The sequence below is a fragment of the Athene cunicularia genome (genome assembly GCF_003259725.1).
Source record: "Athene cunicularia isolate RWA chromosome 2 unlocalized genomic scaffold, athCun1 chr2_part1, whole genome shotgun sequence".
NCBI classification, from domain to species: domain Eukaryota; kingdom Metazoa; phylum Chordata; class Aves; order Strigiformes; family Strigidae; genus Athene; species Athene cunicularia.
In genome coordinates this window covers 134,105,416-134,117,536 of record NW_020799095.1, presented here as the reverse complement: position 1 = coordinate 134,117,536, position 12,121 = coordinate 134,105,416, and the positions used below count along the sequence as shown (strand labels likewise).

Below are 12,121 nucleotides of genomic sequence, written 5' to 3'. Positions count from 1 at the left end.
AGTGATAACAGAGCAAGAGCTGATCCCAGCCATGTTCATGTTAGTCAAGTGAGGAGTGTGATTGCTTTAACAGATGTTTTTTAGACATTAAGGTCGTATTAACAGTCTGCAAGCTAGTGCTGTGCAGAGATAGCTGAACTATCACATCACATCAATGCAGCACTGTGCCAGGACTAATTAGCCCAGAGGTAGCATCACACTGACACAGTTAGATAGCTCTGGGACCCAAGTTAATATCCTGATAGGTACTCAATAGAGACATACCTGCTTGTTTAAAGCCAGCTTAGTTATCTGGATACCACAAAACAAGACTCTGACATGTCTTAAGAGGCCCAATATATTGTATCTCCTGTAATACAGCCACTGGCAACTGTCTTATTTATAGTAATTTTATACTTCAACTCACAAAAATATATCTTCATTTAATTTTATTTTTCCTAAGGGATACTTACTAGAATCCTGAAATTCAGTAGAAAATATCCTTTTGTCATATTTACAAATGTTACTGTCAGTTCTAGTTCTTTGCTGCTTTTACCTTCATATATTCATAGAAAATTATCCTCCATGCTTACAGCTCCATACCATTTATGTGCCTCATTTTTATATGCTTACAAATTTAGATGGCAATTTTTCTTTCATGTTCCTAGCTTCAACGGTTTGTTTAGTTCATTAGTCTTCCAGCCCTGCATCAAAAATTAGTGACTCATTTTAGTTTAAAAGGATCTTAATTAATAATATTCCATATTTTTAAGATGGGAAAAGAAAAAAAAATAGGCTTAAATATTAAGCTAATTAATTGTCTTACTTTGATGTGTGTGTGTGTGTGTGTGTGTGTGTGTGTGTGCAATGTCTGGATGTGTTGATAAATGATTGTCCCTAGGCCATAGTGAATCAAAGGTGAGAAGAGTCCTCTTAATCCCCTGCAGAGGTGAGGTCAGCTACAGGGGAAGCAGAGGCTGCTGAGAAGCAGAGGAGCAGCAGGAGTGAGGTTGTCACCATTTTGGAGCTGAAGAAACCGTATCACTTTCAGGAGCTGAAGTAGACCAGGGGGACTGGTCTGAGTGCACACAGACCTCCTGTATCTCCCCTTGGATCAATGTATTTCACTCTCTTACTGTCTCCTCTAACTCCCTCACAAGCATGACTTCTACCAACTTCTGGGTGCACTGCACTGAAAAATTAATGTTATTAATTACTAGTGGGGTCTATATATCTGGGTCTTTATGGCTCTGCAAAAGCTATTGCCACCTTTGCCATGAATGCAGTCTTCACTCCTTCCCCTCTACTTTCTGCCTGTAGGCTTCCTACCAAAGTGCTGTCAATGACCTCTCTGAGTGTATCTGCCAGAATTTCAACCCATTAAATGTATGATAGCCTCTTATACTGTGGAAATGGTCATCCCGACATGCTTACCTTCAGGCTTGGTTTCTGCATAGCAGAGGCACATTCCCTGAATTTCAAATGGCAGGTCTTGAGCTTGTAGCTCCATGCCAACAAGGTAGACTTGTGGTTATCCCTCCCCTTTTGTTTACTTTAAAATTGGGCTTGTCTTTAAATGTTTATTATGATATTTATAATAATTTAGTCCGTAAAGCTAAAATATGTATAAATAATCCCACATACACCTTTTAGGAGCTTGAGTATTTTAACGCATGCATTTAAGGAGGGGCAAGAGTACAATGCTTTGGATGCTCTTTAAATCAGGTTATTTTCTTGATGATAAACTCAGAATCTAGAGATGTATAGAAATTCAAAGTCACTTTTCTTCATGCTTTTCTTTTCTGGTAGAGGGTTAAATATCAAAATACGTTAAAAGGTGTTTAATGGCTGAGTGCCTTGACCTTGTCTGGGACAGAAGCCAGTCTGGGACATTTGTTGGCTAGAGCTGTGCACCGTGAACATCTATAATGAGCTTGGCACTGCTGTTAATACAGCAGGTGTTTGTGTCTACCACCGTGGAAAGTGCCAGACCACACAATGAAGGCTAGTGAATAACATGCTGCTGGTAAATCTTTCTTTCATTGTGCAGATTTCTCTTTTAATTTGCTATATTATTCAGAAAACATCAAAGTCTTTTTATAGGTATTTTATTATATACACCATCATTTGCGCATGTCTTTAAAATGAGTATTCTTAATACAATAGAGGATTTCATGCTTTAAAAATTGGCAATGGATTCATGTGAGTTTGAACTGACTTATAAGGAAAATAAATCCATCATTTAGAAATTCTCACTATAAATCAGACTAAAGAAATTAAATCCTGTAGATAAATGTTTTGACTCAGTGTCTTCCCTGAAGGAGGAATAGGGTGATAATGTTTGTCTAGCGAATTGTGGGTTTTCTTGTGGTTACCCTAAATCAAGTTCACATGTTTGCACTGTTCGGTATTCTGTTTCCTTCCTATACCTACACGAGGACTTCACTCGGCATGCCTGGAGCAAATTAAAACCAAAGCACTTGCACAGGATGACTGTGACAATGCTTATGAGTAGGAAAGATTTGGAATTGCTTTGCCTGAGAGTATAATATGGTTCTCTAGTCAACTGTGGGACAAATTTTTATTTAACTGAATTGGGTAGCAACCTTTAATTTGGGAAAGCAACTTAAAGCTTTAAATTACCAACCAGTGAGAATGGATTAACTCTTGTTGATGAGAATGCCAAAAGCTAAACTGATGGGTAACACCTCTTCAATCCTTTTACATATAATATCTTACTTAAAAAGAAGGATATAACTATTCAAGAGCACAGACAAATGAAATTTAGGACAGTTGTAGAGTCAATGTGGCATGGATGACTACATGGGAATGAAAATCAGGAAAATTTGCTTGAATAAGTAGCACTGAGAAACTTAGATTTTAATATCAAGTGTCATACAAAAATAGGAACAAAAATGAATGCTATCACTTACCACATACCAAGAAATGTGAATGGATAAGCAGTATTTGCATTTTTTCATAATTCGTCTTCTATATTTTTGAAAGGATAACGCAAGAAGTGTGAAAAATGAATGAAAATTAAACATCCATTTTGATTATTACATGAATTATTTAAGATTATTAACAGATTTCAGTTGACACAATATTCTAACATCAAGCTTTAGCAAAGTTGACAAATTTTACAGAATTAATATACAGAATCTTAATATACAGTATCTCAGTATTTAAGTTAGAACTTTATTCATGCAGTGATGGCAGGGTATGATCTTACATGTTCTGTATAGGTCTTAACTTCTGAGCTTGTCCCACAGAACTCCATTCTGGAGCCTGCTCCTACCTGTCCTTTGTCATCTATAAGGCAGCTTAGACTGAGATCACCTGTTTCTGTTCTGGCACACTGGCTGGCATACTGTAGATAACATTACAATATGAGGCAAAGCAGAATAATCTCATCTGTGCTACATTTTGGACATCTTGAATGGGTATTTTCTTTAAGAATTCCTGAAGATTCTTTCTCAGACAGGATGACACTCTGCTAAAAGCTATAGAAAATGTTACCGCTGAAAGAAATACTCTTGCTTGTTAAGAGGAGATGAGTGGTTTCAGGGGGAGACATTACTGGGACAATTACACTAAACATGAGACGCTCCAGTTGTAATCAAGTGATTTGGAATATATTCAAAGGCCTAGGGCATTAATCCATAGAAAAAGAGGTTTCCTTAGTTCCATTATTCACAAATATTTTTCCCCTTAGGATGGTAAGATTCCAATGCAAATTTGGTTTATTGTGGTTTTGATATTTTTATTCCTGCATAGGTCTTTTGCAATATGGAAATTGCTGGAGGAGGATGGACGGTTATACAGCACCGAGAAGATGGGAGTCTGGATTTTCAGAAAAGCTGGAAGGAATACAAAATGGTAAGGTCTAAAATGTGGAATACCTGTACAGTTAATAGAAGTGTTAGATTTCAAATAATACTTGCTATTATCTTAAGCAGATAGTTCTGCCTATGGTGATATGGTGTGGTCCTGCAGCCTTTTATGATATTTGTCATATTCTTTTTACAAAATTAGTTATTTCCCATGATCTAGGGTTGCTTTCAGATCAATTACTGAGATTAAAATGGGGTCAAGCCCAGGCACATGCACTAAAGAATGTTGCTGTCTGTGCGTCTGAAGTTTTGACTTGCTGTGATGTTAGGGGTTAATAAGCATGTGATGAAGTTCCTAATGCATGGATGTTTTCACCTGAGGGGAACTCCTTTGGAACTTGGAGCACCTCAGATAGGAATGAAAGGTTTTACTGGGGTTTATCCCAAGTCATACAACACCTCTGCCAATCAAGCTAATATACTGGAAATGTTGATACTTCAAATAGGATTAAAAGAAAATAAATAACCTACCGAATTAGAGATGACATGACTTCAGCTGACTTTTCCCTTTGCCAATTCGAAAAAATTTTACTCCAATCTAAATAACTTCTGAGTTTTTTAATTTGCTGCCAGATCACACTTTCTGATGGAGCTCCTTTCTCTAAGTCCCTGAGGACTGGCTTGGATTTCAAGGACATTCCCAATGAAATTTTCAGAACTGTGTTATCAGCCTGGAAGAGGAAAATTTTTTTCCCAATAGTTTTCAAAAAACACTAAATGAAGAGATCATTTAACATGTTTAAAAATAAAAGTAAGTTCAGTTCAGTAAAAATTTCTATGGGAAAAAGTTCTGTTACAGAGTTTACCATTTCAGAAATAAGTGTAATATCAGCTCATTGAACCAAAATATAATTTTGGATTTTATGGATGTGTTCTTAATAATCTTCTTATATTACTTGAAAATAAAAATGATAGGGGTAAAAAGTAACGGTTTGGGTCAGACCTCTGCTACTGTAGAAGACTAGAGGATGTAATCTGTTTCATAATATATGTGAAGTAAAAATAATATTAAAATAACAAATAGATATTTTTTAACAGATTTGCAAAATTTGAATTTAATTTTAATTTTTTTTTTTTTTTTTTTAGAATTCATAGTTTTAATTTAGCAGAAAACTTGAAAACTCTTTTACTCTATTTTGCTTTAGAGTCAGAGAAAGTATTAAACATCGGTTTATTTTTGGGGAACCAAAATTGGAAGGTTATAGCACTTCTACTTATGAGGAAATTTGTATATGCAACTTAATTCGTTTTCTGCATATGGGCTGTTTTAATTTATACATACCATGTGAATTATTGAGATTTGCTCAATTTTTTTTTTTCTTCTGTGCTTTTTCTTAGACCATTTAATTAAAAAAGCCCTTCTTTTTAAAGTTTTCCCATGTGGCCTTTTTTCATATATATCCCTTCACTTAGTCAAACATTTTCCTCAAAATATCTTTTACAACAATGTGAGCCTGTTCAGGATTAGATTATGTTCATTTTGTCTAGCTCAAGTAGTCTGAATTAATTTTGCTTCTCTTTAGGAATACCATAGTCTTCTAAGACATCATTTACTTCTACCAAATAAAAAGGAACTGGTTTAGACTTTTACTGGTACATATCCTATAAGTAAGTCATGAGAAAAAGTGATATTTAGGCTTGTCTCTGCTTCTATGAACCATTTCACCAAAGTAACTAGGTTATGCCCTCCTCTGTGATTATATCACCAAATGTTGAAAGACAGAGGCTGGTGGATGCTCTGTGGATAGCTGGAATTAGTGACAGTGTCTGAGCTTCAAGGCAACAACACCACTGACTTAATTCCCTCATTGTTCAGAGAGGGTGTGCGGTGTCTATTGGATCACATCTCCTCTCCTTCATAACACAAATACTTTGTGTTTCGTCCAGTGGAAACCAGGTAGTGTGGTGAGGGACACAATGGTACTTGGTCTTACTTGGAGTGGTTCTACTTAATATGTGTTTTCCCAGCCCATAGTTCAGACACAGTTTTCCAGATTTGCTGACATTCTTTTTGTGCTTGTAGCTCACTAAGGCTCCAAATTACAGAAAAAAACAATATAATAATGATAATGTAATAACAATAATAAGTCATGGGGACTTCTTTTAGTTTCAGTGCATTCTTATTGGAAAAGAATCTGGAAAACTATTGAAGCTTCTGAGCTGAACAGGAACTCAGGCCACCAAACTGTGGCACTGCTAGTGCCCTAACAAGTTATTGGCTGTTCCAGATGTAGGAGGCCCTTGCACATTTTCTCCGACTCTAAGCTGAGATCCTTACAGCAAGTGACTTGGAAAGGGCGCACATTAAAGGAGTCACCTGTCAACGATGAGGCAATCATTGTCTTTGATTCAGTTTCATGATGGTGCCTTCAGCTTACATGGAAGTACTTCAATTCCTGTTCAGTATATTTTCCAGACACCAACAGAGGGAACAGGTTAAGACAGAGATAAAGTAGCCAGGAGATACAGAACTCCATCCATGCATAAATTGCCACAAAGTCAGTAATACTACAGGAATAGTGTTACTTTGTCTCCTTCTTTTGGCTTAATTTCCACTGGCATCCAATCTCCACTCTGGAAAACAAAGTTACATTTTCTTCAGTATGTAAAAGAATAGCTAATGAATACAAAAACTTTTATGCAGATTTGTTGTTAAGCAAGATTGGTTATGCCATCTTCTTCCTTAGTGACATATGTGCTTACTGGTATTGTTCAGCTTTGTTATTAGTTTTATGCTGTGCAGTGTAATTTGTGCCTTCGCTTCTAAGAACTCATTTCTGACTCTGAAATCTCTTGGGCCATTTCAGCTTTGTACCTTCAATACTAATTGTGAGAAATTCAGAGGAAACCCTGTGAGTTCATCCTTCTGTCCTTTTCTTATCAGTATCTACTGCATCTGTTCTTTCACAATATGAGATGGATTTTCCATTGTACTGTTTGTTGCTTATCAGAAAAATTTGAAGTGGAGCAACAAGTAATTTCTTTAACAACAACAGCTAGGATCACCCTGAAGGAGGTTTTAAAGATTTTTCGTATTTACTTGCCTGAGGAGTGAATGTAAAACACTATTAGAGTTTTGACCTCTAGAAGGAGAATATAGTTAAAAACCTCTTACCATGTGCAAACCTGTTCTGCTATAAGGAAGGGGGTTTCCACAAGCTTACTCTCTAAGATACAGTTTCTGGCATTTATTAGGCACTGATTAGCAACAATCAAACCCAAGTAAATTACTAGCTCATGTGCTAACTTGGCTATCAAGTCTTCTTGCTCAATTTCCAGCTTTTCAGTTTTGGATAAACACACCTTTCCCCGTTACTGTCTCCATTTTTGCCAAATTAAGTGATGGAGTATTGGATTCCCTATTCTTTAGCCTTTTAGCATGTCTAGTTTAATAATTCACATGAATTTCACAGAAATTATTCCACACTCAACAGCCTGATATTTGCTATCATTTTCCTAGTGGGGCTTCTTGGGGGTCAACTCTATTGGGGGCTTCCTCAGACCTTTAAAATTATTTTGTTGCTTTCTGTCATTTGAGAAAGACTCTCAATAGGTATTTGAAATTGCATGCCTTGGCTAGCCCACAACATTCCTTTTCCTAGACAGCTTTTTTTTTTTTTTTTTTGTATGTCAGTATTTAATTGTACTTCATGCCTTTATTGCTACAGTATTGTTATTTTCCTTTCTCTGATGAAAGCAAGCTATCACTTTTTTAATCATTCATAATGTCATGAGCTAGATTAGGATCACTTGTATATATTAGACTCACAGCTGAATTTCTAAGCTTTATGGCAACCATCTCCTATCTTCCTGACCAGCAGCTGGTTTTTCTTTTGGTTCTTTGAGGCAATAATGACATTCAGCAGTGAATTCAACATCCTCTTAATCTCATGTTCCTAATTAACATCTAAGAATCCAACACCAGTTCAATGCTTAAAACAAGTCTGCTGCCAATTTATCTCAGAAGACATCATTAGCATTTCTGTGTGCCTGTAAAGCACATCTACAAAACCATTTTAATTTCTGTTGGGGCTTCTTCTTTTTCTGTTCTTAAAGCTGTTGGGTTAAATTGATGGCTAGCTTCATAGTGCCAATATGGTACGATGCCAGAGCAGGATAATTTATGCTCTTGTGTGGCTTAAATTACGCGGCACACTGAGAGCCAGGCCACAGAGATGGATACTAGAACTTTCTCTGGAAGTATTTCTGGATGCAGTGCTAGTGGGCATTTACATTATGTTATCTGGAATAATCTGACTTTCTCTGAGACTCAGTAAATTTTAACTAGTATAACAAGTCTGGTGTTCTGTGTCTTCTGCTTACCTAAAAGACAGCTGAACACCTCTTTGGACTAGAAGTCTTTCATTTCCTTCTAGGCATGATGTTTCTTGCCCTTTTTGATATTCTTCCAACAATACATCTCTGTGAGTAAACTCTAGTTTGGACATAGGTCCCAACCATTTCCTGAAGACCTTAAAGTTTGTGACAGCCGGGTTGCTGGTGACCTAATGTTTTCACCTCACCAGTCCTTGCAAGTCCTGCAGACTGCATGTTGTGTATTTGGGCACCTAGATCTACTTGAATTATTCATACCAAGAGCTACCATTCCAGCAAATATTTTATTTCTTGGTACCATATTTCAGTTCATTCTGAACACTTCCAGATGTTACTTAAATTTTATTTGCAAGGTGTCCAGCTCGTGTTTTAGAATGTAATCTTCTAAATCCTTTTATGGTCTCCATTTGTTTTAAGTCTTATTTTAATTTATCTTGTGAAAGTTGCAGTTACAGATTTCAGTTATGTTATCACTCTTTCTGCCCACCTTTCCTGCCTCTAAACTCAGACATTTTTTTCTTCAATATTGTTTCAGTAGCAATACTAATTGCACTTTTTTTTTGGTTTTTTTTTTTTTTTTTTTTTCAATATAGGTCCTCACTACAGTTAACACTGTGTTTGACCTGGGCAAAGAGGCATAAAAGCTGTTTAGTGTTCCCTTTTGGAACATTAATTAATGATGGAAATTTCTCTGTTGCAATTTTGTCTTTACAAAAAGTGTGCAGATTCTTTCTTCTCCCCAAACACTTGAAAAATCAAACAACTACAGACAGATCCCCAACCCCTTCCAGTCATGTTAGATTGTTATGTTCATCACTTTCAAATAAGAGGCTGACTGCATAAAAAAGCACAAGACAGATTTTAAATTGTTTGTGTAAGCTTCATGATTGTTGTTCCACTATTTTAGTGGAAAACAACTTCAGATGTGTTTTTTTTAAAAACAAAAATTACATAAACCATATGGCTCGGCTGAGGAGAACATTCTTGACAGAAAGAATAAATTTGCCCATAATTTGAATGCTCATATTGTGGAAACAATATCTTTCATAATTCTTGTTTTTGTTAAAACTAGCTATTCTGAATTAATTTTAAATAATTTTTCTGGATTATAAGTATTTAAGCTATGTTATGCATTGATACAGCCACAAAATCTTCTCACTTTTGCTGTATTACTGTGTTCTTTAAGAGAGAACTCAAATACTATCAAACAGGTCTGAAGATGGTAACACTGCTCTTTCTGTCACTATTCCACATTAAATGATTTTGTCAAAAGCTCACTTTCTGCATCTTTATGCATACTAATTTTTTTCCTCTAGACTAAAGAAAAGAGATTGCTGAGAGCTAAAAAGTATATTCCTCTGCAAGCATATGATGCAGCTCCCTGGATTCACAAGATGTCAGATACTGAAAAGACCATTGAAACTAACTTCATGTAAATTCTCTTAGGGAGATTTAGAAAGATGTTGTTGTTGTTCCTGGGAATTAAAACACTCCTCAGGTTTTCAGATAGTGATTTGTAATTTTGACAGGAATTTAAAATTAGGAAACCTTTATAGCCATGTGGAAAATGTACATACACATGCTAGCTAGAGATTCTTAGATACCTGTGGCCTTTATGACAGTAAGAGTTTTTCTTCATTGATTTTGGCTTGAGCTATATTCAAGTTATCTATTTTTTGGTCATAAACAGTAACTTGAAGAAATACAAAGCAACAAAATATTACATTTAATGTCTGTATGGTCAGATATGTAATCCTTGAAAGTATGATTGTTGATTGATCTCATCTTTGCTATTATTACCCCCAAATAGTTCAGCTATGAAGGACCCCCAAGGGCAAAGATATACAACTGCTCATGATAATTAGCTAGTTGAATTTTATAATAAGAACCTGAGTCTTCTTTCCAATAAGAGTTTTCGTGTTTCCCTGTTTTGCACAGGAGGGATCCAGTGGATGAGGATCCTACAGCTATTAGACTCAATTCCTTCTTTCTCTGTTCATAGGCCATACCTGTACTAGCACATTGAACAGAGCCATAGTCTGTGTGTGAATGCAGTCTTGTGACACAAGATCTTCAATCACTAAATTTTAGTGGAGTTTTGATCTGACTCAGATATTCCACAAATAATGCCCAAGCAGTTGGGTGTAGTGGGCCATTCTCAAATGGTGGTTTGCACAGGGCTGCCTTGTTTTCAGAGCTGAGAAGGTTTTACTGTTAACATATGGGTTATTCTAGTTTACTTTCTTCTTCTAAGCAGAGCAGTAGGGGCTGCTCAGAACACTTCACAGCTTCTCATTCTCATTGTGGTTTAATGAAACAGTACTGAAGGAAGGAATTGTTGGCTCAAAGAACATGGGGAGGCATTTTGAAGATAACCTGGAAATAGGAAAGGAATATAGAAAGTTTTGTGGGAAGGAGGAGAGCCTTCATAACGCTATCTGTGCATTCATCCAGCTAAATAGCTAGCTGGAGGTATGTCCCATATTTTTTTTCTGCAGAAATAACTTCATGTTCTTTCCTGCCAGTAGCATGAAGAATTTTATAAAGTGCCTTGAAATATAAGCATGGTCCTTCCTGCAAAAATGAAGGATGTGTGGACCTGTGAAAAAGGCAAAAACTAGGGAATTAATGTTCTTGGAAAAGATAGAAGTCATGTTGCTTCTGTACTGTAAACAAACAAGATAGTTTGGGAGTGGTGGTGGTATTGAATTATTATACTGCATGAATAAACCTATGAAAATGAGTTATGAATACAAGGGTAAAAAAAAGGCACACTTCAGACATGAATAATTTTGTAACATATAGTCACAAATACATTTCTACTGATAGTATACTTCAAAGTCATGAGTTAGAAGTTGCTTACATCTGAAAAAAATAATTTACTTCAAGGGACTGGGATAGATGACATGGAAGTAATTTGTTTCTTTTAGATATTTACCAAGTAATTTGGATCTAAGGAAATTATTTTTGGTGACCAGAATGTGTAATTAAGATATTGTGTGAGTAATGCCTTTCATGGAGACCTACCCTTCTGTGATAAAGAATGACATGTCACACTAGTTTAATAAAAAGTCACTCTGACTGCAACTGTTACTCTGATAATTGTCACTTTCATCAGTGTTATAAAAAGAACCAACATGTTCTCTGCTTCTCCTGAGATCTAAATCCAGCATGTCCAGTGGAGATAGACATTATATCAAATTGATAGAGACCATATTCAGTTTTATGAAAATATGCTCATGAAACTATTCTAGTCCTTACCAAGGCTTAATCTAAAGTGGTGCATTTCAGTAGTGTAATCTAATCAAAACTGAAACAATATTTGTTTCACTTTGGACACAAGACTGGGCACCAGAGAAGATGTTACTGCACATGGAAGCATCTTTATTTTGGGGAATATTTTTGGATGTAAAATTGCACAGTTTTTTGTTGGAGCACAGTTGTGTTTTAAATGTGTTTTACTCAGCACAGTCTTCCCTGTGCAAATGTTACTGGATAACATCAGTTTCAAGTGTTGTGTTGACAAATGGCTATTTACTTGTGCCTACTCTGCTTCAATTTAACATCATTAATGTATATTGATAAGACTCATATGGTCTTCCAAAGGTTATGAAAATAATCATGTAAGATATTCCTTACACTTAAAATTTAATTAATTTTATGCAATGATATCATGATTTAGCTTAATTATGCTAATAACCTGTAGCAGAGCACCATGAGAAAGACTGATGTTATTAAGGAAAATTTCTAACTAAAAGATATAAACATTATCTTACAAGACCCAGGTGAGATTTTGAGAGGTTGTTTTTCAAATTAGTTATTTGAACCTTTAGAAAAATTGTAGCAGGGTTCCTCCCAAATGATAGTTGTGTGCTCACATCATGGAACAACTTTCTCTTCAGGGAGGAGCGTCT

At 35.8% G+C, this 12,121-nt stretch overlaps 1 protein-coding gene across 1 annotated transcript in view; it reads left to right on the top strand.

Moving 5' to 3' along the window:
* The window catches only part of ANGPT1 (angiopoietin 1), a 167,921-nt gene that overhangs the window by 109,740 nt on the left and 46,060 nt on the right, over positions 1 to 12,121 (top strand). Inside the window, exon 6 of the mRNA XM_026843655.1 lies at positions 3,757 to 3,858. Coding sequence (XP_026699456.1) covers positions 3,757 to 3,858 — 102 coding nt within the window. The remainder of the gene's footprint in view (positions 1 to 3,756; positions 3,859 to 12,121) is intronic.